The sequence below is a fragment of the Triturus cristatus genome, chromosome 8 (assembly GCF_964204655.1).
Source record: "Triturus cristatus chromosome 8, aTriCri1.1, whole genome shotgun sequence".
NCBI lineage: Eukaryota > Metazoa > Chordata > Amphibia > Caudata > Salamandridae > Triturus > Triturus cristatus.
In genome coordinates, this window is record NC_140591.1 from 1,471,106,342 (window position 1) to 1,471,132,075 (window position 25,734).

General features: G+C 44.4%; 1 protein-coding gene across 4 annotated transcripts in view; it reads right to left on the reverse strand.

Moving 5' to 3' along the window:
• FCHSD2 (FCH and double SH3 domains 2) overlaps positions 1-25,734 on the reverse strand; it is a 490,271-nt gene that overhangs the window by 257,267 nt on the left and 207,270 nt on the right. For all 4 annotated transcript variants that reach the window (XM_085623302.1, XM_085623300.1, XM_085623301.1 and 1 more), the window contains exons 4-5: positions 15,296-15,372; positions 9,557-9,701 (exon numbers count right to left, since the gene is read on the reverse strand). In XM_085623302.1, the coding sequence (XP_085479428.1) occupies positions 9,557-9,701; positions 15,296-15,372 (222 nt within the window). The remainder of the gene's footprint in view (positions 1-9,556; positions 9,702-15,295; positions 15,373-25,734) is intronic.

Below are 25,734 nucleotides of genomic sequence, written 5' to 3' on the forward strand. Positions count from 1 at the left end.
TTTAGAGAAATAAAAATGGCTTTAAAGTGGATATGCTGAATAACAGGCAGCCAACTGCCTGCCTTTTAAACTCCATGAGGTTTTGTAGCAGGTATAACGCCATTGTCTGAACACAATCTAACTCTGGCAGAGAGTGAGCAGGAAGATCAAAGTAATATGTACCAACATATTCAAGCCTGGAGCTAATCCCTGCATGGTCTGCGGGAGCTCTGAGATGAAAAGGGAGCAATGGCTGTCAAAAAGTCCTTTATTTGGTTTTTTCATAACCATAAAGCGCGATAAATAAAATATGCTTTTTGTCACTTTATAAAATGTTCAATATACAAATGTTAAAAAGTAATTATATTTCCCATAAAATAGTTTGAGTTTGTATCTACAATATTTAACATAAATATTGGACACTAATTTCTGGTAAATTCATTTCATTTTTTCATTTAGGTTTGAAAAAAAACTGTCCCTTCATGTGGCACTTTGACTGTTATGGGACCACTTTTAGGAGGAGGTTACTTATGTGTAAGAGAAATTTTACCCCTTGGCAAGTCACTATGGTGGATATGCCCTCTATCCAGCGCATTACGGCTTGCCTACTGGTGCGAATATTTAGTTCGTTAAAAATTGGTTTAAGGAGTGTCCTTCTTAAGTCCTTGACTATGAGGTATACACACTTCAAATGGCTTATGGATTCATTATGGTATCCACATAAGCAGCAATTTGCATTTACATTTTTGCCTTTCCATGTTGGTAGCAGTCCTTCCAGTCGTGTGCTTCAAATCGATACTGGATGAAACTCCTTTTTAACTCTAGATGAAAGTGTGCTGATAAATAGGCTTGCGGCTTGAGGTGTGTGTAAGTGTTTATTACTGTCCATGCATGTCGTCGATTGGCCAGAATCTTTTTGTCTTACCGGAGGGGCATTATCTTTACGGTATCGTTGCAGACCCTGATGAATGGCTGAATTACTCAACAGTCTCATCTGATGACTGAATATATGTCTGGATATATTAAGATCTTTATCAAAGAAGAAAAAGCAAAGACTTTTCGCAGTGCCAGTATGGGCAGTAACCTCACCCATTCTCGTGTGCAAGACAGGTGTTCCTAGTGAGCCCTGACCCAAGAATAAGACTCTCACTTTAGAGGCATTAAGCTTCAGGAAGATTCCATTCATCCAACATACAATGCAGGTGAGACACCCACTTGGCGTATCCTGGATTTCAGAAGCAGGCTTGTCAAATCTAAAATAAGTTTGTCATCCTCATGCACCCTGAAAATGTGTACATGGAGGCACATATAATGTCCTTTATCAAAGCATGCCTGGCCCCGCAAGAATGTATCTCCTACGATAAGCAATTCTAAGTCAAACCATTAGCAGCAATACTAGCAAATATACCGTAATTTCTTCTAGCTTTCTACTTGAAGGACAAGTTACTTACCTTTGGTAACGATATATCTGTAAGAAACATTAGTTAGTTATAGATTCCTTACCTTAGAATTACCCCCAGGCGTCAGACTGGGTCCGGAAAGCTTTTTCGTCAGCAGTACCTCTGCGCTTTGGAAGGTGAAGTCGGTCGGCCCCGCGTCCGTCGTTGGCGTTGTGGTCGCCGGGATGACATCGCAGTAGTTACTTAGACGTCGCCCTCGTGCGCCGACGTCAGTTCTGTACACGACTTTCCGCGCCAAAAACGCAGAGCCATGCAAGACACTGACCACTGGTGCACACAACTAGGGCCCTGAAAGGATATCCTTAACCCTAGAAATCAGTTTGCAGAACGGAGAGGATGGGTGGGGCGGTAAGGAATCTACAACTAACTAATGTTTCTTACAGATATATCGTTACCGAAGGTAAGTAACTTGTTCATCTGAAAGAAACACGTTAGCTATAGATTCCTTACCTTAGAATAGATACCCCAGCAATACCAACCCCGGTGGTGGGTCTGCGAACCAAGATCACACCAGAAAGTCCTGGAGAACAGAACAGCCAAAGAAGCTGTCTCTCCGGACTTGAGTGTCCAGACAGTAGTGTTTCGTAAACATGTGCAGCGATGCCCACGTAGCTGCCTAACAGATGTCATGTAGAGGAACTCCTCTTCCCAAAGCAGAAGCGGCTGCCGTCGCCCTGGTGGAATGGGTGCATAGCTCCACTGGAGGCTCCTTTTTAGCCAGAGAATAGCATTCTTTCATACACAAAACGACCCATCGAGAAATGGTTCGCTTGTGTACGGCCCGACCTTTCTTGGCACCCACGTAGCCAACAAAGAGTTGGTCATCCACCCGGAACTGTTTTGTGCGATCCAGATCGAAAAAAAGCGCACATTTTGGGTCCAGACAGTGGAGCCTCTCTTCCTCTTTGGAAGGATGCGGAAAGAAGGTGGGCAAAGTGATAGTCTGCCCGATGTGGAAGGCAGTGAAAACTTTGGGCAGGAAGGATGACGAGTCCTAAGGACAACATTGTCCGGATGTAGAGAGAGAAAAGGAGGCTTAGAAGAAGGCACCTGGAGCTCACTCACTCATCTGGCAGAGGTGATGGCCACCAGGAATGCAGTTTTGAGAGCCAAGAGGCTTAAAGGACCATTCTGAAGCGCCTCAAAGGGAGCGCACATTCGAGAAGTTAAAACCAGGTTCAAGTCCCACTGAGGCATAATGAAAGGACTAGGAGGAAAGAGATGAGTTATGCCTTTCAAGAAGCGACTTACAACTGGGGACTTATAAAGGGAAGGCTGATCTGGAAGCTGAAGGAAGGCAGAGATGGCCGAAAGATAGCCCTTGATAGTGCCCAGAGCAGAGCCCTGCTGGGCTAGAGAAAGAAGAAACCAGAGAACCTCAGAAAAAGGGGCAGAAAGGGGATCAACAGTCTTTGCTGTGCACCATGCCACAGACTTGTTCCATCGGCAGGCGTATACCGCCTTAGTGGTGGGATGCCTGGCTGCCAAGATTACATCACAGACTTCAGTAAGCAGGACGAAAGACATCAACTGCCGCCGCTCAATCTCCACACAAGGAGGTGGAGCCTGGACACGTTCAGGTGGAGGACCGTCCACTGCTGCTGCGACAGAAGATCCTCCCGAAGAGGCAGTCTGATCGGAAGATCGATGGCCTTGTTGAGCAGCTCAGCATACCAGACTCTTAGTGCCCAATCCGGAGCCACAAGAATGACTTGGGCCCGGTCACGCCTGATCTTCTTCAGCACTCAGGACAGAAGTGGTATAGGCGGAAATGAGTACAACAGACCGCAACTCCACGAAAAGCGTCGCCTTGCGAGTGCCACGTTGGAAATTCCAACGTGCAGAATTGCTGACATTGCGCGTTCTCTTCGGTGGAGAATAGATCTAACCAAGGCTCTCCCCACTGTTGAAAGAGACCTTGCACCACCTCCGAGTGAAGACGCCATTTGTGATCCATCATGCACCTGCGGCTGAGTTCCTCCGCCCTGGTATTCAGAGAACCTGCCAGGTGTTGATCCACCAGGCATATGCCCTGATGTTCCAGCCATGTCCAGAGGCGGAGGGCCTCTTGACAAAGGGTCCACGACCCCACCCCGCCCTGTTTGTTGCAGTACCACATGGTGGTGGTGTTGTCTGTGAACACCTGCACTACTCTTCCCCGGACAGAGGGAAGGAATGCTTTCAGTGCAAGACAAATCGCCCGGAGCTCCAGAAGGTTGATGTGGAGCCAGGACTTCGCCTGAGACCAGAGTCCTCTGATCTCCGCCTCTCCCATGTGGCCACCCCATCCCAGAAGGGATGCGTCCGTCACCGCGGTGTGGTCTGGTTGGGGGAGGGGAGAGGGATCTGTCATTGACCCAATCCTGGTTCGTGAGCTGCCACTGCAGTTGTCATGCAGTGCACTCCGAGATCAGGACGCATTCGGGCAGATTCCGCTGATGCTGCTCCCACTGAACTTCAGATCCCACTGCAGAGCCCGCATATGCCACCTAGCATGATCGACCACCAGGATGCAGGAGGCCATGAGGCCCTGCAGCCTCTGGGTCATTCTGACCGAAACCCGGAATAGAGGCTGGAAGATCGGAATCATAGCCTGAATATCGCGGACACGCTTTTCGGGAGGATAGACCCAAAACCGCATAGGGTCCAGAACCTCTCAGATGAAGAGGAGCTTCTGAGAGGGAATCAAGTGTGACTTCGGCACATTGATGGAGAACCCCAGCCAATGCAGGAGGTCAGCTGTAGTCTGGAGGTGGGAGACGACTGCCTGGGGCGAGCCTGCCTTCAACAGCCAGTCGTCAAGATAGGGGGGAAGACTGAAACCCCTGATCTGCGCAGATGAGCTGCGACCACCACCATCACTTTCGTGAACACCCGAGGGGCGCTGGTGATGGCCAAAGGGGAGAACAGTGAACTGAAAATGCTTGTGGCCTACTGTAAACCGTAGGTAACGCCGGTGGGCCGGCAGCTCGGGGATGTGAAAATAAATGTCCATCCAGTCTTTCGGGTCGAGGGCAGACAAGACCTGAGCAAGCGTCAACATCTTGAACTTTTCCTTCCGGAGGAAGCGATTGACATCCCTGAAATTCAAGATAGGACGCAGGCCCTTGTCCTTCTTGGGGACCAGAAAGTAGTGGGAGTAATAACCACAACCTACTTCTGCGACAGGAACGCGCTCGATGGCTCCCTTGGCCAAGAGAGCCGTAACTTCCGGCTGGAGAAGGGCCAGATGATCCTCCGACATGCGGTGGTATCTCGGTAGCATGGCTGGAGGGATAGTCTCGAAGGGGAGGGAGTAGCCCCTTCGGACTATTTGCAAAACCCACCTGTCTGATGTGATGGTGCGCCAGTGGGGGAGGTGGTGGCGAATAATGCCGGCCACTGGCGCTTGATGGGCCTTAAAGGGTGGACTAGGAGGCTGCTGCAGAGGGGGGGGGGTGGGGGTAGGGGGGGTTGTTGGTGAACTGGCCTGCCCGCTGGCCCCCGGAACCATGCACAAAGGTTGGGTAACTTGCTGCGGCCTGTGGCTCTGGGAGGGACGTAGCGGGGCACCCCTTCCGTAGCCACAAAAGGTGCAAAAAGCAGACTGCGCAGGGAGGTTAGAGAGGCCCAAGGACTTGGCCGTAGCCCGTGAGTCCTTGAAACGCTCTAGAGCGTTGTCTGCTTTGTCGCCAAAAAGGCGACGGCCATCAAAAGGCATGTCCATCAGGGTTTTCTGGACATCCCCTGATAAGCCAGTCAATCTCATCCAGGCGTAGCGATGAAGCGCTACCAACGTTGAAATGGTCCTGTCCAGAGAGTTGGCGGTGTCCAGCCCACAATGGATGGTAAACTTTGCTGAATTCCTCCCGGCGACAACAGCCTGGGAGAGCACTGCCCGGGCCTCCTCCGGACACTGAGGCAGCACGTGCGCAACCGTATCCCACACGGAGTGGGAATAACGGCCCAAGAGGCATGCAGTGTTTACTGACCGCAGTCCTAAGCTGGTGGAAAAGAAAATCTTCTTTCCAAGATGGTCCAACATCTTGGATTTCCTTTCCGGTGGTGCAGTAGGGAATGCGCTTTTAGAAGCGAAGGCTTGGACTACCAAGCTCTCCGGGGTGGGGTGTTGGGAGAGGAAAGTGGGGTCGCCCGGATCCGGGCATTGGCGTCGGGCAATCATCCTGTCCACGGGAGACCCCGTGTTGGGCCTGAATCACATGCCCAAAAGAACGACGGTGAGGGCCTCATTAAATGGTAGCAAGGGCTCCGAAGAGCTTGCAGCCAGTTGAAGCACGTCTGTCTGGAAGTTAGTCCTAACCGCCATCGTTGGAAGCTCGAGGTTGAGAGCCTCGGCCGCCCTATGCAACACCACTGCGTATGACGCTTCCTCCTCCGTAGCTATGGTAGGAGATAACATGCCAAGGTCAGGGGAGGTGTCCAAACCACTGGCATCCCCAAGTTCCTCTCTCCAGTCCCGTTCACTGTCCAACTGGTCAGTCAGAGGGTCACCTGACGCCTCTCAGTCGTCCTCATCTTCTGGGTGCCATTCTGGTCGAAAAGGGACCCCAGGAGTGAACAGGGGCACAAAAACCCCACTCGGCGCCGGATATGGCGTCATGCAACGCCGGTCCGGCTCCGGGTTCATGTCGGGACGGAGGCTGGGGTCGACGCCGGCTGGGGGGCCGACCGGCGTCATACGCGGTAGTGGTGCTGGAGGTAGCGTGCAGGTGGAGGCGTAATCAGGTCAACCGCTGCCGATCCAGATCCAGACCTGGATCCACGGGGGGATGCGGCGCCAGGGCCGAAGCCGCCGGCGGAGAAGGCCTAGTCCCCCCAACCGAGTCTGTGGGGACCGAAGGCACGCCGGCGGGTTTGGGCCACCCAAAGATGGCGTGCATCGCCTCGTAGAACGTACGAAGCTGGGCGGGAGTCGCTCCGGGTCCCGGAAAGGGAGGGGGGATCATGAGTCGGCTCTTCGGGCTCAGCGTGCAGAGCCGTGGGAGAGGCACCACCACGTCCTCGTCGGGTCGGCCAACCGCCGAGGAGAAGTCAAAGAGTGGTGATGCTTCTTTGGCTTCTTCTTATGCTTCGACTTACCCGACCCAGAGTGCGAAGACTTCGAAGACTTGGACGAATGGTGGTGGCCTCGCGACCAGTCCCTCGGCCTCCCTAGCGACCGACACCTCAGACGGCGCGGAGCCCTCTGCCGGTGATCAAGCAGCTTTCGGGACGGCGTCCGCAAAGCCTTCGGCACCATTGACCGGCTGTCGGAGCATGACTTGGGGTCGTGGTCACGCTCCAGGCAAAAAGAGACACGCGGTGCGAATCCGTCACCGACATCATCTGATGACAGGAACCGCATGGCTTGCAGCCGTGCATTCCTCATGCACCTTAGGAGTCGAAGACTCAAAAAAAGAAGTCAACAAAAGTCGAGAAAAAAATCAGTCAAAAAGTGACCGGATCTGTGCTGGCTGGCGCGGAAAAAGAAAACAGAACTGATGTCAGCGCGTGATGACGACATCTAAGTAGCTACCACGACGTCATCCCGGTGACCACGATGCCAACGACGGACGCGGAGCCGACCGACGTCACCTTCTAACGCGCAGAGGTACTGCTGACGAAAAATCTTTCCGGATGGAGTCTGACGCCTGGGGGTAGTTCCAAGGTAAGGAATCTCTTAACCAACGTATTTCTTTCAGATAGAGACACCTGGTAAGGATGCCCACTTTCTCCCTTACTATTTATTCTGGTTCTTGAATGACTCCTGCAGAAAATCAGAGTCAACAAGAACATTCATGACATCAGCCCTTTCACTCAAGCTATCAGCATATGTCAACAACTTTTTTCGGATAGTGATCAACCATCGTACTTGCGGGTTTCCCGTTCTCCAACATATAGAGTAAGTTAGCTCCTCATCTAGATATAAACTCAGCATTAAAACGGAGATACTACCACTGACAAACCTGTGTCAAAAAGCACCTCTTTGATGAGATCAACTTCAAAAGGAAGCCTGGTCATATTACATATCTCTGTATACTATTCACCAAGGACTTAAACAAATACTGCCTCTAAAATCCAAAAAGAATACTATATCATATCAAAAGTAAAACACAGGGCGTTTAGCAACTACTAAAATATTGTAGACCCATACTGTACTCTACGCCCTCCCTGTGATGCCCCAACTCTTCTAGCATTTTATTTTCTGAGACAGGTACAGAATTCTATCACATTTACCTGGGAATAGTAATCGCCACAAAATGTCTACACAAAAACTACAGCTTTCCAAACAAAGGAGGAGTCAAGATCCCAGATTTCAGCATATATCAAGACTGATTAAGGCGTTACCCAAGCAATTCAATACCTTAATCCACCTGAAGTCCCCAGATACCTTATTGGTTAGGCTACCAACTTCTCGAATACAGCCAATGCCACTAGAACAGTGGACTAACTAATTGGTCTGGTACATAAGGACATCAATGCATGATTCATGGGAGCAGGGAAAATACAGCCAACTGTCTCTAGTCTGGGCAATGGGTGGCCTCAATTAAAGCACTGATATGTGCTGGCAAAAAGAGAACATGCATAATAAGCAAAAAAGACAAAGTAAAAAGCAAAAAAGACAAAGTGATAAGCTAGAGTCTAGAGTACAGTTTTGGCTTTTAAAGAAAGACATGTTTTGAAAAAAAAGCTGCCTTCCCGTCAAAATGAAAATGGTTGATTTTTCTATTGTTTTGCTTGTGAATTAAATATTTTACAAGTTGTGAATTTGTTTAATGGATACTAATCACACTATTTTTTAAACTTCAAAATAGAACTCTTTCAGTTAACCACCATGAAATGAAGATTAGAACACACAAGCTAACAGGAACAAGCTTAAATTATTGCTCAACAACAAGGGCTTGGATCATCTTTTGAAGAAGAGAAATATTCTAGAATATTGTTGTAAAATGAAAAACAGAGTTTTTTTTTGTTTTTTATTTTTTACAGGAGACCAAAACTGCATGAGCGGCACATGGATGAAGATATAACTTGCTTGAAAGCACTAAGGCAATAATGTGAGTAATTACATTATTATTGAGGAAATACAAGTTAAATATTGGGTTGTCAGATATAAATGAGGAAGGAAGACAGGTCATAATTATGCTAAACAAAATGGCAATGCTCTATATGCTATTAATATCTACGCCCACGCCACAGAAATTTCCAGACTTTTGGCCCAAACTTAACAAAAATAATATGACATGCACACCAATTAATGGAAATGCAAATTAAAATGTGTCAGTTGAGACACTGGATTAGATCCTATTTCTACCTGCTTGGTAATTCACGCAGTGTATATTTTACCCAAGGTAAAAAATAAAGTTATCTTATTCCTTGATCTAATGATCTCGCTGGGCAATAATACTGATTAACTGGATATCAGCTGACAAAGTGTTAAAATACTTGGTGGGCATGGCTTTGTTATATCCTCAGAACTGCTTCCCTTAAAGAGTAAAGCATGATCAAAAGAAATAAATCACTATGGACTCCTAAGATATGTCTGGCCCAACATCCAAACCACGGTAAGGTTATATATCAGAATAAATGGAATGTTGCTCATAACTTTATCACCTAACCTACATCAATCTCTATTGATATAATAACCAAATAGCGCCATATACGTAGACTGTAGACAGCTCAGTTGTATTCATTTTATATACAAGTTTTTATTTTATTTACTTTGGTTATTCACTTATTTATTTCAGCGTTTCATATCATTGTTTCTTGGGACCAACAAACACACCAAGGTTCTAAATGAACAACAAGTTAATGGCAGAATCCTTACACGCTGATCAGCGCCCACACAATAAATTAAACATCCCCTCAAATTTGGTACGATTAAGATACTGGAGATGTGCTCAAGACGAATACTATAACAGATATCTTAAAAATATATTTGGGAATAATATTTTTAAAATAATTTAGAAAGCATTTTTCCATTATCACATTCTTTACAACAAAATGCACAGTTCTAGTAAAGCGTCTGTTTTCAAATCTATTACTCTTATGATATCATATTCTAGATAATACAAAAGAACTAAAAAATATATATATATGAGGTGAGTTGATCCATGGGTTCAGAGGGAGAGACTTACCCTTTTCAGTTGTTGCTCTTTATAAAGTTTCACATTCCTTGCAGGCTCTGAAATTAGGTTTTTGTAGTTTTCACAGACGTTGATGCGAGACTGGGCCACCTGCATGGTACCTTCTAAAAATGATTTCCAGACAGCATACATGCTCCTAGAAAAGGAAAAAGAAGTGATTTGTTCATAAAGTGAGAAAGGGCCAAAGTCTTAATTGACTCACGATCAGTATTATTTTCACCTGTTTTAAACTGTACTGATTTCACCTGTAGAGTTATGGGCATTACCATACAGAGTCAGAAAAATGAATAATTTTCTTGTATTGTGGCAATATATTTCTGTTGACAGCAGTCGGGAAGTGTGAAAAGATGTATATGTTGACAGCAGTCATTAATTTGTATGTTCTAGAAGGATTTGTATGCACTTTCATTGTGTTGCATCCAGGGAGCAGCATTCATCCTTTAGGTGTACTGGATTTAGTCATTACGCAGATTAATTGCAGCAGAGCTGTTCTTGTGACATCAGCATGAAAGAGAGGAGCCTATGCTATCACAGATAAATGTTCAGTATTAAGTTGCTCTGTGACAAAAAATCTAGATACATGATGTGATTTCATATCATGTATCTTTTTTTTTGATTTTTTAAAAATTATTTTTATTTTTAAAACTGTAAACAACATGCTTGCACAAAAGTGTACATTTAAGTCATTAGCGGAGCCGCACATACAATTCAACTACATCCACAGTGTATCATTATTCCCGATTCCAAACATTTCGTGCTATCGTGGAGAAACTAAAACCATCTACACCCCGATGGAGGGTCCCCTTCACTCAATCGAGAAATTCCCCCTGTAGGCCCTCCAAGCTCCCCAAATCTTTACTCATTTCTGTGGGCATCCTCTACTCTGATACACAGTTTGTTCCGCCCTTTGACACCAGTCCAAGTCATTTTCCCAACTCTACACTGAGGGTACCTCACTGGTGCCCCATAGTTGAGCAATGCTTCTTTTTGGTAATGCTTCTTTTTGCCACTATTCCCGCCAGTGCGAGCCATACTGTGGCCATTTTAGGCCATACTATATCTACTGTCACTCCTATGATAAGCCACCCAGCATCCACGGGGACCGTGGCGCCTACCACCTCCGACATTACCTGGGCCAGGTTCTTCCAGTATTCCTGAATTTTGGGACATGCCCAGAGGATATGAAAGAATGTCCCTGTTCCGACAAACAAAAACCTATACGATGTTGTACAGTACAAAGGACGTATGATCTATGTACAATTCGGAGCTGAACTAGGCGGAACCTTGCCCTTATCGCAATTTCTCCAGGGCTTTGTAAAGCCTCTGCCCAGTCATCTTCAAGGAGGCCAAGATCTGACTCCCATGCCTCCCATAATGGTCCCAGGGGGTCCGGTGTGGTATTTATCAATTTTTTGTACGTTAGTGAGATGGCCTTATCAAGCATTGGATCGAGCAACAGCCTATCCTCTAACGGGACGTACTCTGGCAGTTGATCACCCGCTTTTAGGTAGCAATGTAGCGCATGTCTCAGCTGTGAGTACCGTAGAAATGCACCCTCTCCCATCTGATATTCCGACTGCATATTGACAAAATCCAACAGCTGCCCTTTTTTCCAGATGTCCTCCAACAGATTAATGCTGATATTACTCCATCCGCAAAATCCCTTTAGGCTCACGGTTCCAGTCAGAAAATACCCCTCCCATAATGGGGTTTGCTCTGTAAGTTTGGCCACCCACCCAGTCATGTTTGTCGCTTTACGCCACACTGCAACTACTGTCGCTGTTTGAGGGGGGAGAGTTGAGTTGCCACTTCGCTTTCGATAGAGGGTCGAGAGATAGCTGCCCCTACTCATGGCCATGCGATCCACCCGATATGCTGGTTCGTCGGAGGTAGTGAAAATCCACCGGTTAACTAGTTGTGTCGCCCATTAATACTTTCTCATATCCGGCACCGCCAGCCCTCCTTCATATACCCCCAGTTGGAGATTCCGTAGGGCGATCCTAGGACTCCCCGCCCCACAGTAACGTGCGCTGCTCTGTCTCAAGCGCCCGAAAGTAACTCTCAGGGATCAGAAAGGGAGTACTCTGTAGCGCGTATAATAGTCGCGGGAGGGCCATAATTTTAAACAAGACGGCGCCTCATAAGCGAGACCGGCAAACTTCTCCAATGGGCCACATCGCTTTTCAGTCAATCCAATTGTGCATAGACATTCAAGCGCATAAATTCGGCTTCCGACTTAGTGACACAGATGCCCAAATACTTAAGTCTCCTTATATACCAGAGCCTTACACTCCGATGTCAACACAGCCGGCGTTCCCGCCAGCGAGAACACAAGGGACTTGTCCCAATTGATGTGATATCTGGAGTACTCCCCAAAGGACCTTAAGATATGCAGAAACCTATGGATAGTGTGTCTAGGGCGATGTGCATGAAGTAGGACATCATCAGCATAGAGGGAAATACGCTCCTCCCATCCTCCCCCTGTATCAATGCCCCACACTAACGGGTCACCGCGCACCCACGAGGCCAGCGGCTCAAGTGCAAGCGCAAAAAGAATTGTGGAAAGCGGGCAGCACTGCCTTGTACCCCTATGTAGCTTGAAAACCCTTGACGCAGACCCATTCGCTCTCACCCTCGCCAACGGTGCTGTGTAAAGGAGGCGGATCCATGCCCGGAAGTTTGGCCCAAAGCCTAATTTAGTCAAGACCGCAAACAGATACTCCCATTCGATGTTATCGAATGCCATATGGGCATCTAAAGATAGGAGTGCAGCTGGTATGTCCGGGCGTTGGGAGACCACATGCATCACGCTATATAAGCTACGGAGATTGAGGCTAGTGCCCCTATGGGGCATGAAGCCAGACTGATCCGAGTGGATCAGAGATTGAATGACCGGTCTAAGCCTGTTTGCCAACACCTCTGCTAACACTTTTGCCTCGAAGTTAATTAGCAAGATAGGTCTATAGGAGCTGCAAAGCTCCTGAGGCTTACCCTTTTTGTGAAGTACTACTATGGTTGCCTTTCGTAAGTCACATATCATATCTTTTAAGGCCTGAAAACTAGATATCATTCAAGATATATGGAAATTAGCTTGAACATAAATCTAAATATAAAATTAGTTATTTTCTACATAAAGTTTTAAGTTATAAATACAGTTAACTGAATATTGTTCTCCCAGTAACCACTGTGATGCAGTATCCTAATATGCTTATTGTGTTATTGGTGCTATACAAGGTGATTATTTGTCTACCCTTACATCACGCAAAGTTTGGAGGGACAAAGGAATATAAAATAGTTGAATGTGTGTTCACAAAGTAGCAATGGACATTTTAGCAGACCTGCAACTTCCTTCAAGTAGTCAATTCCCATTGCTCTATCATTCATCCAGTCATTTGCCCTCACTTCAATGACAGGGCTAGACATCTCAGTAATTTTCATCAGTGCTGTGTTGCTTGAGAGCTGAATTGTGTAGTGGTTGGTACAAGACAGGTATTGTAGCCTGAGGCACTATTAAGGGAGCTATAAAATGGGGGCCCTGCTGAGATTATTTACACTCATATGAGGTAGCCCAGATGCAAGCACAAACATCCCAAGTGTTTATTGTGCATATTTGTGTATTCGGACAGTGTGGTACATGCATGGTATATAAGTAAACCAGAACAATGGACGCCGGTAGGGTCCATTTTGGATACACAAAGTCTGACCTTGTGTACAAGATGGAGGTGAGATTTGTTCCCGAGACAGTCGAAATGTATAGCCGACATTTATAAAGCTGGCGAGAGGAGACCTAGACCTCTGTTCAATCTGACACCCAAACAACAACTGACAAAAGTGTTCCATAAAGGTGTTACGATGTGCTTCAGACTCAAATAACAGACTGTTCTGAACAGGTTTTCACCCTCAAGTTAAAGACATGGACTTGTGTGGCGTCAACTTTTTTTTACTAAAATAGAAGAAACACTACTTTCAGCATAAGCTGACCAACTTATTCACATATAGGGAAACATGTAGAATTTTTCTGACGAAGTAAATACAGTGGTGCACCCGTATGTTGTATCCCATGCGGCTTGTTTCTAGTAGTAGTAGTCCCCTAATGTTGCTAAAATGTCTCTGGCACAAACGAAACCCTGCCAGAATGGTCACAGATCTTAAATAGTTCATTGGTGGAGTGGATTTAGGGAAACAGGAAGGTGGTGACAACTACCAATCAGAAATGAGCCCGCAAAATGCATTGGAAACATAACAATACTGTCAACCCCTCTATATAAAGCTTGCATACAACATTTATCAGCACACATCATAGCAAACAGCTTCTATCCACATAAAGAAGAATAACAGAAGGCTAGGGAACACATTCTACTTTGAGTGCAATGTGCCCCGTGGCAACACCAGCTCTCTGCCGCTTTCATGGTGTCAGGAAGGGAAAAAGCTTTTTAAAAATCTTTTCTACATATGCAAATGGAACATGGTGAGATTTATTCTCTGTAAACAAAGGTTTTGAAACACTTGCTTTTTGATGTGCAAAAGCTGGAGAGAGGTAGATTCTGATACTGACATCACAAATGGGTGGAGAGAGCAGGGCTAGAGGAAAAGGTTGAAATTCGGCTCTCAAGAACTGCACTACCCTTTGAAATCAGCTTAATAGTTACGTTATAATTAAGATTATTGCGTGCTCCCTGTCATCGAAGTCACTGTTCCATGTATTCAAATTATTTTCCTAAAAGTTTTTCGTAAATTTTTTTTTTTTTAAAGATCTTTTAAAATAACCTTATTTTTATATGTATTCTTTTATTTTTTATAAATTTTATTTTTGTAAATTGCGACTTTCCTTTGACATCTTTTTATTTGATGTAGTTTTATACAACAAACATGGTCTTTCAAATACCTATCATTTCTATGCAACCTATTTAAACTTTTAACATTGTGAGATTCTTTGTTTGTGGTGAATTGCTTTTTTATTTACCATTCATGTATAACATGTAAAGAAACAAAACTACAGATTTTTAAAAATGTCCTAAAATATTTGCAGAATGTTATACAGTGATAACCTTCGCGCATACACCTCTGTAACTATCTATAGCAGGACATCATAACTGATTACATCGTACTTTTGTTTTATGTTTACCCCTGTAAAGCGCTCTGATACCCGCAAGGGTCATGTTTGCGCTATATAAAACCTTCAAAATAAAGTTTAAAAAATAAATAAATAATATAACACATAAAACCACATTCATTTGAAATCAATTCCTTCACTCAAAATTATGTTTTCTTTTGTGCCATAGAATGCAATGGGTAAATTACTTCAAAATGTTGTGTAAAACCGAGGATACATTTTTTGTAAAATACATTTGTTTTTGAAAATAACTATTAGTAAAACATTTTCAAGAAAACGATTTTGTAACATGCTACCCACAAAGCCATGAGGTTTCAAATCCTGGGCTTTAATGTTTTTTTAAAGGAAATGCTGAGGCCAGGGATATATTATGCACTGTTGCCTTAATAATTATCACTTCAGCTAACTTTCAACTCCCAGGTCGGTACAGTTGAATAGCCGCTGTGACTCTCTCTAGGCACTGCTCAAAATAGCCTCGTGCCAGTGCAGATGGCGGCGCTCTCACAAAACACAATTAATGACTTTCTTAGGAAAGTGCAGCTCTCCCTCACACATACGTTCCCTCTTTGACTAATTAGGTTAAAAATAGGCATTAAAAAGCAGCGTTTGTTAAATACCTATAATCACTCCTTTCATCCGCCTTGATCCCGGGCCAATCCTTCTTCAGGTACTGACTGGCCAATTTCTGAATCGCCTGAAAAATAAACAAATGCCAAGTCAAACATTTACATGCCTGAAAGCGAGAGCTGGCTTCTTTATACAGCGTAAACGAAAGCAAATCATAGCACAGGAAAAAGAATTCCAAGGGCGCCTCTGGAGAAATAGGTTATTTTAATAATTTCATTAAACTTTTTGTACAGCACAAGCCTCCTCCTCTCATATATTCTGCATGACCGGATTTAACAAATGGCAGTATTACAGAATATTGAAAAAAAGGATTATACATGAAATCGAGTATTTATTTTATACACATATATATACACACACACATACACACAAATGCATAATATATATCTAGGTCAGCTGTAACAAAAGAAAATCGTTTTTAGTGTTGCTAATAACTTTGGCTCCTTTTAAAGATTCTCCATGAAACTTTCCAAAAAGGTGCTACTTTTTGACTAGTTTGTGAATTAAAAGTTTTGGTGCGCTCCATCAAGCGGGAGGCCAAGAAAAACGGGGTCTCCCAATACGCAAAACCCCTTGCATTCCCTATAGACTTTCTCAGACAATGCTACAGCAAAAACTTGAGAACAGAATTGCACCAAATTTGGCAGGAAACTAGATCTCGTTCCGCAAATTGCATATTTTGGTGATTTGGTGTAAATCCTTTCATTGGTTTTTGAGAAACTAAGGTTAAAAAATAATTGTAAATCTGGAGGGCTGGGTCTGCAAGAGTCTCGAGAGACACACACGGGAACGCCAATTTAAAAATGGGGTGTTCTGATTGGCCCAGGGAGCTTTATTTCCCTTGGGCCATCTTTCACTAGCAACATGAGAAAAAATGTTCCTCCCCAACTCCTTATTCTTTAATTAAAAATATTGCTCTGGGGGCTCAGGCCCCCGGGCATAATAAGGTTCGGGGAGGGGGGCTGGCTCCCTTTTAATAATTTTTTTTTTTTTTAAATGGCCCTAGGCCCAATATGGCTGAGGGAGGGTGCCGAGATTTAAAAAAAGGCCCTGGGGAATGGGGTCCCTCGGCCTAATAAAGCTCGGTGAGGGGTAAAAAACAGTCCTAAACCCCTTTAATTTAAAAAAAAATGTCCCTGAGGGAATGGGGTCTCCTGGGCCTAATAAGACTCGGGGAGGGGGCTGCAATTTTTAGAAAAAGGCCCTCTGGGAGGGGGTCCCCAGGGCCTAATAAGGCTCGGCGAGGGGGGCCACGCAGCTCCCTTTATGCTAAAAAAAATCCCACAACCCTGGTGGATGGGGTCCTCAGGGCCTTTTAAAGGCTAGGGGAGGGGGGGCGCGAGTGATGAAATATGTGAGGTCTTAAGCAGTGTATGATGGGGGCGCTAGTTATAGTTTGCTCTGCTAACTATAACTGGTGAATTTCTGTGTTATTTTTTTATTACAAAATGGTAATGTTGTCACTGACGCATCCACCCAACTATAATGTTACTTTAACCTTTGTTTTTTTCAGTGAATTTCTAGGGTGTCTTATTTTAAACAACAGATCTTTTGATCTATGATCTGGATAACAGGGCACCATAGGGCGGTTGGTGTCTGGGTTTGTAGCGTGGGACTTTTACAAAACAGGACACTGGTATAGAGGTGCAGGAAGGATAGTCCACCATCCGGTGTGTTTCTCTTTCAGATCTTTTGATCACACCTGACTAAAATGTTACTCTAATCTCTATTTTTTTTCCAGTGAATATAGATAAATGCCATGGGATTGAACATTGGCAAAGCCAATAGCCTGACTTTAATGGCTAATGCAAATTAAGGTATACACAAATTCTGTTTGCATGTGTTAGATGCACAATGCCATTCAGCACATTAGAGAGCTAGACCTACTGGCATTATCTATATAGTGCATACAGGAGAGAAATAAAAAACAGTAAATACTGATGCCTGAGTGCACCTTTCAGATGTAAAATTAGTCACTCAGGTGGTCCAATGGAAGAAATTATTAAATGGCAGAATGATACACCAAAAAGCCAACAGCATGGAATTGCAAGAAAAATACTCCCCTGGGTGAAAGCAAAGCCCAGTCTATGCATAGTTTAAACAATTGGTAACAGTAGCAGATAGACAACATCATTGTCAAGCCAGACCTAAAGACAATTGAATCCCTGCCTTATAAAAACATTCCTGAAGACAGCCATGGATCAAGAAGGCTAATATACAAGTTGTGGGTGCACCTCATTTTAGATTTGTAGCACTGCTAGAAGTCCTACTTCACAAAGATAACATCTTGCGGGACACTGGGGAATATGGAGGCCAGCTGAGAGCACGGTTGCGGGTCAGCGCTGTCAGAGGGGTGTAGCGGTGCTATGTTCCACCTCTTGGCTTCATCTTGCCGCAGTCTCCATTCAACTGTGTAGCCGCCGGCAGTAATATGAGGGAGTGAGGGAAGCAGAGTGAAGGCCTGGTCCTGCCTCTGCTGTTCTTTCCCTGCCACGTTACAGTGTACCAGCCGAGGCAGTCGCCTTGTGCAGGGGCTCCCACGGTCACCTCATGCTAATAAACACTTTGAGCAGAGGCAAAACAAGTCAGCAGGCAGTAGTAATCTGCTAATCCTAAGGATGCCACCGACTGTGCACAGCAATGGGAGACCAGGGACACAGAAGGCCGGGTCCTACGAGGCGAGAGAATACTCTGCGTGTATGGAAGAGGGGTGAAAGTCAGTTGCTTTTAGAGTAGGGAAATTGCATCATGAGATACTCCTTGTGAACTAGGGGCAGAGCAGTGCTAGTCGGGTCTGGAAAACAAGGTGAGGCACCCGAGTATACTGAGATAGCATGGATACCCCAGCCCGCCAGACCATCAGCGACATCTCCTAAATCTCGAACTAAACAGCGACTTAACTCACACCACGTAGCTAGCACAAGTTCACCTGTAGCCCACAGTCAAAAGGGACGGAGGAGAGGGAAAATGAATTTGAACCTTATAGTTGAACATACACCATCCATCAACTCCTTTTTGAGAGTCATGGCTCAAAGAAACATTTCCACTGGCAGTACCTCAACTAAAGGCACACTGGTTCCCGCAGTTTGAGAGCAGATCCCTGAGCACGTCCTGCAGCCCACGCATGAACAACAACGGCTACACAAATCACCATCATGGACTACTGCTTCTTCAGGGTGCAATAATGTGCGTTTGGTAGGGGTCGAGAGAGGTACTACAGAGCAAGAGATTGAACCTGTTAGATAAGGTGTGCAGACTCAGAACAGAAATGAGGTGTTGGCGGAGCCGGCTGGGTGGAATGTTGTGGGAAGTGTTGAGATAGATAAATCATTTAACGTAAGCTGGGTGAATGGAGGAAATGTGGGCAATAAAGAGACACCAGTGTGTGTGGACATTGAGAACCAGTAAAGACTCTTAATGGGTATACAGACAAAAAAAAGCGGAAAAGATTTGAGGTTTTGGAAACTAATCAGAAAGAGATTCACAGTATGTGTCAGAGTTTAGAGGTTAAGAAGGATGATGTTGCACAGCGAATTTCAGCCCTAGAGGAAAAGATGGACAATATGAGCAGCAAACTTAGAGATAAAATCAGAGCCTTTTAGAGGATCTCGAAAGGTTGGGGAATGATTCCAGGTCAAACAATCTAAGAATGCTAAACATCCCAGAAGGGGTGGAGGGCAATGACCTTAAAGGTTTTGTTAACTTTCTAAGAGAAGGGGTCCTTTGATGTAATCTAGAGGTTGATTTAGAGAAAGAGATTCAGCTGGTGATTAGAGACCTTTATAGACTGAAGGAAGGGTGAAAGAAACCCAGGAAAATCTTAATGAACTTGTTGTCATACTCTGTCAAGGAACAGATTCTAGGACTCGGGCTTAAGTCCGGGAACGTAACAGTGGGGGAAAATATCTGTAGGATTAGATCGGACGTCAGCAGAGTGACAGAGAAGCACTAGTGGGAACTGGGTCAGAGAGGGGACGAGATGGCGAAATTTGGAGCCAAAGTACAATTAAGGTTCCCAGCCACGTTAAAGGTAAACATAAGATGCAAAACTCTGGAAAGGTGGAACAGGCTGACAAACTCAAACAATATGCATGTAGCTGGGCAGAAAGGCACTTAATACATATACGCAACTCATGGCTGGGTATAGTCACTATTTAGTAATATGATGTACAAAAGGTCCTCTGATACGCAAAGACCTAAAACAAGGCAAATAGGAACATGCCATTTAGTTGGGGACGAGTTACTCTGGAAAGCGGATAACAAATGGCAACCCCAAGTTGACCGATAGAGGGAGGCATGGGACGTTTCTGATGCGGCTTTTGCCTGCCTTTAAAAAGCTATGATTGTAGCCTCGAGAGATAGGAGGAGACAGATCCAGGTACTAACTTGGAATGTTAACAGGATGTATACAAAGAACAACCAGAAATAAATTCTGCAACATCTAAAAGAAAGTTTGGCACAGCTCATCATTTTACAGGAGACACATTTTTACGTTAGGTGAATGTAAAGAGATATTTGAAAAGACCTTTGCCAGTGTATTTAAAAAGGTGTCTCTTGTAAAAATCCAATGCCCTGTGCCACCCTTTATGTCCACATAGACACAGGGCATTTGATTTTACAAGAGACACCTTTTTAAATACACTGTCAAAGGTATTTTAAAAGGGCGATGACTTAAGTAAAAATATTGTATTACATCAGCACGTATGGTAGGGTTTGAAGTCTGATCCAAAAAGACTCCTTTAATAGGCGCTCTATGAGCTCGTTCTTCTTTAGTCAATGGCACTCACTGTCCTGCCGCACAGCCGTGCCTGGACACAATAGGGTGCACTGTGCGGCTTAAACTGGAAAAACCCATTGAGTGTTTAACCTTTGGAGGAGAGGGATTCTGCAGGCTGCCAGGAAGCGTGCCCGGGGATTACCACACTGGGCACCACATATTCAATCCTCAGTGGTGACCAAAGAGGGTACTACCAGTGGAAATGTTTCTTCGAGCCATGACTCTCAAAAAGGGGTGTATGTTTAACTATAAGGCAAATGACTACAGGGGAAGCAAGACCTATCGCCCCCAATCAGATGACTTACCTTCACTTCTGACGACAAAGCAATCAGAGAGATACTGGTGCTTACAGTCCACATAAATGAAGCCCCGAAATAACACGGTTAGAAAGTAAATAGCTTGTATGAAAACACTGCATCATCAAAGACTAACATTTTCACCTATACCCTGCCAAAGGACAAAAATGAGTAAGCATTGGTAACGCCAACAGGTCTGGGTTAATGTACTAACACATGCAGCTGTAGCACATAAGCATGAGACACATGGGAGGGAGCCAGCAGGATGGGAAAGAGAAAGCTACGGTTGAAAGGAAGTCCCTCACACAGTTCAATGCTAGCACTCAAGTGGATGCAGAAGCATACATCCAAATAACCAATTTCATTAGACGAGAGATTAATACTCCACTAGGCTAAGACGTGATTGACAAAGTCTCAAGCCGATAGCTGAAAGAGGCTGGCCAAAGAAAGCCAATAGATGAAAGGACAGACCCAGAGCACATTTTATTAGCTGTTAGCTACAAGCCTGTCTGACATCTCTGCTATCAAAAGCCATATATAAAAATAATCAAGAAAACGAATATCAGCATTGATTCCTCAATCTGAGCAAGAGAAATTCAACCAATTTTTGATAAACATCCAAATGGTATACTTGATTTGGGGTTACGTGCACCGAAACATCCGATTCAAGCAACAATCACAACATTCGTCCACACAACAGCCTAAACTTTTTAGTTTCCTGATCTTGCTTAAAAGCACTTGGGAAAAAAACAGAGGATGCAACTTCAACGCCACTGATCCTTCCAAATGAACCACACTATCAGTATATGCCGCACTTCTGTACAAAACTCATCCCAGAGATCTTCTGTGCGGTGGTTCAGTTCCTAATTCATAGTTGTAGACTCTTACACAAAGTACATGGCTACATTTATTTTAAGCCAACCAATTGCAGAAGCTCTGGGGGTGAGATCTTCATGGAATTACTGTATTTTTCTGAAGCTTTCTGCACTGCACTTGGTCCGTGATAATGTAATTATTTCAATATGTAGGCATCCTGCCTATTACAGACTATCTTTGTACAGGCCCACGTTCCCCACAATGCACCTCACACACTGCTTTTTTATGTTCGTGAGAGAACTGTGGGCGATTCTCCTTCAGATATACCCACTTCCTGCCAACTGGTTAAGGTAAACACTTATATTTATCTAACTGTGTGACCTTGATGGACCTATTATGCACTTGGCATGTATTCTTTCTAGCCCTGATGAAGTCTCTGGATTACTACCGAGTGACACAAAATAGGTTGGCTAGAACATGCTTCACGAGAGAACCAAAGAATTAAAAAAAAAAAATCGCTTTTGTGGACCTCACGACAATTTGGAAATGTGGGTATGCTGGTAACTATAGTATAATCTGAGATACTTTGTTCATGTTGATATATCATCCTTCTAGTGTCGCCCTCGGTCACAACAGGACATGATTATTGCAGATCTAAATGAAGAGATTTGGAAGAAACTTAGAGACACAATTGAAGACTGTATGCCATCAGCAGTCAAGCAAACCATACCTGCCTGCTTTAAATGAGGCAAAGGGTGTGCAGTAAATGGGACACCCTATTGAACAAACACATGACTTGACACCCTAAAGGAATACTACAATGCTAGCTATCTCCTAGACAACTAGAATTCTGGCACCAAATCATGCTGCAAACATAAGACCACTATCTTGCACATTGTAGACGATGACCTTCTGACTGAAGATTAAGACGGCCCCTGCCTCATGAGATTGATGGACCTCTTAGAGTGTGATGGTTGACTGTGTTGAAGACAACTAATATGCACATTGGAGTCTCGAATGGAATTCTCCGAACATGGTTCTTCTCCTAGCTTTCCAACAAACACCAGTTGCTCACATAATCACCTCCAAATCTCATAGTTTCCCTATCACCTGTGAAATCCTCCTGGGTTTCATACATTCCTGTTATTTTGAACCTCTACACGTAGATGCTTATGCTCTGTTCATGGTAACTGCAACAAGATTCACCAACATGCTGATGATACACACCTCACCTTCAAAGTCCCCTCTTCTTCAGACATCCAACACCTCAAACACTGCCTGCACATCCTACAGACCTGGATGTTAAGCACCTACCTGAAGCTCAACACAACCAAGACAGAATTCCTGTTACCTAGCTACAAACAATAAATAGTACAAGCCAGGCTCAATGACATGCAGACTGACTGGTTTCAAACACAAACTTTCTCCAAATGGCAATGAACTTGGATTCATCCTGGGCACCACCCTCACCCTCAAGGAACACACTGCCAAGAAAATGGCCTGGTACAAGCTCTTTAAATGGCCTGGTACAAGCTCTCAGAAGCAAGTGAAACCCTTTCTTTCAAAAAGGGACTTCAAAATTTCTTTTCAAGCCCTTGTACTTAAACCTCAGGATGATAGAAACACTGGTCCATGGCCTCCCAGATTTCACAATGGCACCCCTTAAGAGTTTTATACACGCCACAGCACATCTCATCCAGGTACTGAAGAAATATTGTTAAATCAGACCCACCCTAATATAACTCTATTGACTCTTCTTGAGGGCCTCCAACATCTTCAAAACCAGCTGAATCAAACCAGCTGAATCATTTACAAAGCCATCGCGACCAGCACTCCTGCTCATCTTGCAGACAAGCTCACCATTTCTGGTGGTTCTTGCCACACCCAGAACACCATCAAACTGCAGACTAAGAAGTGTAAAAACGAAAAAATAAGGCAGCAGGTCTTTTCTATTTATGCACCCAGGATCTGGACAAACATCCCAGTATCCATCAGGACCGCCCCAAAGCTGCTCCAACTTAGGAAAGAGTTAAAGAACCACCTCTTAAAAGAACACTACATCCCAGTGCATTAATCGTCCACAATCCAGTAGCCTCTCCCTCATTGAATTTATGGTGGTCTTTGACTCTGTACAGCTCTCGACTGCCTTCTAGCTAGGTTTGTGCTATAGAAATACCACTTACATACACATGCATGCAAAAACAGATACTACTCCTGAGCTGCATCCTTAAACGTTAGACTGTCTTGATGGTAAAGTGTTGTCACTTGAGCACTTTAGTATCAACGGAATACAGAGAAATGACAGGACTAAAATTTACAAAAGTATTTATTTATTTATAAGATAGTTTAAAGTAAAAATAATTTAACTAGAAGTCGAGTCAGTGTATCAGACACAGCAAGGATCTGATGCTTTGCCTGGTGACAGGGTATTGATTACCAGAGGATGGATCAAAAACTACAAAAAAGGTAAATTGTACATTTATCCAGCAGAAATGTTCATGTATCGACTGAGCAGTGCTCATGATGCGTGCCCTTCAGCAACACATGTGCACGCCCTAGTGACCACTCTGATGTCACGCTTCATGCAATTCTACAAGGGTAACTTCACAGGAAAAGAATGCACAATAACAATGTATGACAAAAGGATATAAAATATTTCTTATGTCAATTTACATAAGCTATAAAGACAACTATGACTAAATACGTTCACAGGATCAAACAAAGCAAGGATTTGATGTTTGGCCTAGAAATACATTATGAATAATGGGAAAAACAAGGAGCGGAATACAACAAAAAAATAAAAATCAAGAATTCATCTTAGCTGTATTTCTATTCTATAGAAATATTAACATATGAAATGAGAAGCACTCAAGAGGCTTGCCCGTCAGCAATTTATGACCTCCCGGTAAACTTTACCTTGGGGAATAAGGGTAGATACAAAAGCGGTTCCGGATGGCCGCACACTTTTCCTACCCTGTGACTGTCATCACAATAAAATTTGATGTTTTGTTTGGAGGCATGGCAGTAAAAGCAGTGGGAAAGACTTATTCAGCCCCACCCACAAATTTACAAGCAATCCCACAAACATGTGGCTTCAATTGTTTTTATACGTAATCTAATGACCACATTTTTTAATCTACATGTTTTTCATAGATTACTGCATTTCACCATACATGAACGTGTTCCTGATTTATGCAGTTCCAAGGGATGTACTAAAATATTGAGATAATTTATTTCAGAAAGATGACTTCTAAATCAGCCTGGTCGGTGAACTCCGCTCCGCTCGCAGAGTCTGAGGAGATTTCTGCACTCCTCGTTATGCGGAGCTCCGAAAAACTCAGCTCCGCGGAGCAGAGTTTTTTCCCTCGCTCGCGTTCGTCAACATCAAGTTGGCGATTGCAAGCAAGGAAAATCCACCTCCCGCCGAGATTTTTCCTCGTTCGCGATTGTCAATATCAAGTTATCCAACGCGAGCGTGGAAAATCAACTTCCCGGCGAGATTTCTCAACACAGGCGGTCAGATGTCTCATTACGAGTGGTCGCATATGCTCGCGACCGCTAGCGTTGAGAAACAGTCCGCTCACGTTGAGAAAGCTGCCGATCGAGTAAAATTCTACTTGAGCGACAGAAAGGTAGCAGCGCCCGCTTGCGCTGTGCATGGTACCATTCGAGATGATTGAACAGTGCAGACAAGCACCTGGCACTGAAAATCACAGCACACAGCATTTATCCAACGCACTCAGCCGCTTGAGGAACTCTGCACTTCACGGAGTTTCACGTAAAAAGAAAAGGATCACAAACCCTAAGAATCCACCAACAAGGCACTTGTTTAAAAAATAACATAACATACTCTCCTATAGCCCTCGGTTTTTATCATCCAGAAAACTCACTTGCTTTTAAGATATTCATAGTTTGCTATGTCGTAACCCCCCCTGCCCTTCCAACGCCCTGTAATCAAGAAAAACAGCAGCATTAAACTGTTACAAAAATCTATGGCAGTCCGAAATCACTTTTGCAATGTTTTATAAAAATATTTAACAGCTATAAAGTTTTAGGTCTTTCTGTGGTGCCTGTAGGAATTACATTTGCATACAGTGCACATTTGTAGCAAATGCAAATTTCGAGATGAGCAATGTGTAGAAAAAATAAGGAAGAAACAGGTTTCACTATATGCCACATAATTAGTTCGCACAGGTTACCTGTTTCGAGGACAGCCTGCCCTCGGGTGTATGCGTGCGCTCATCATTACGGCCTTTCAGCCACCATCAACAACAGGGTAAGTCACGCAACGTGCCTGCCAGAAACCTCTGCTGAACGATGTCCTTGTTTTGGACTTTCACCGCAATGCAAACATTTTCGTTAGAGGTCTGAATGACTCCACGTTTTGGTACAAAATGAAAGGGCCTTTCCCGTTTGCACTCGACAAACAACTTCACCTATTAAAAGTTGCCAACCTGCAATGTGCAACTTGGCAGGTTGTATACCAATCCCAGCAATAAAAAATATGTGCGATCCAAAGGGCACCCTACTGGGCACAGAC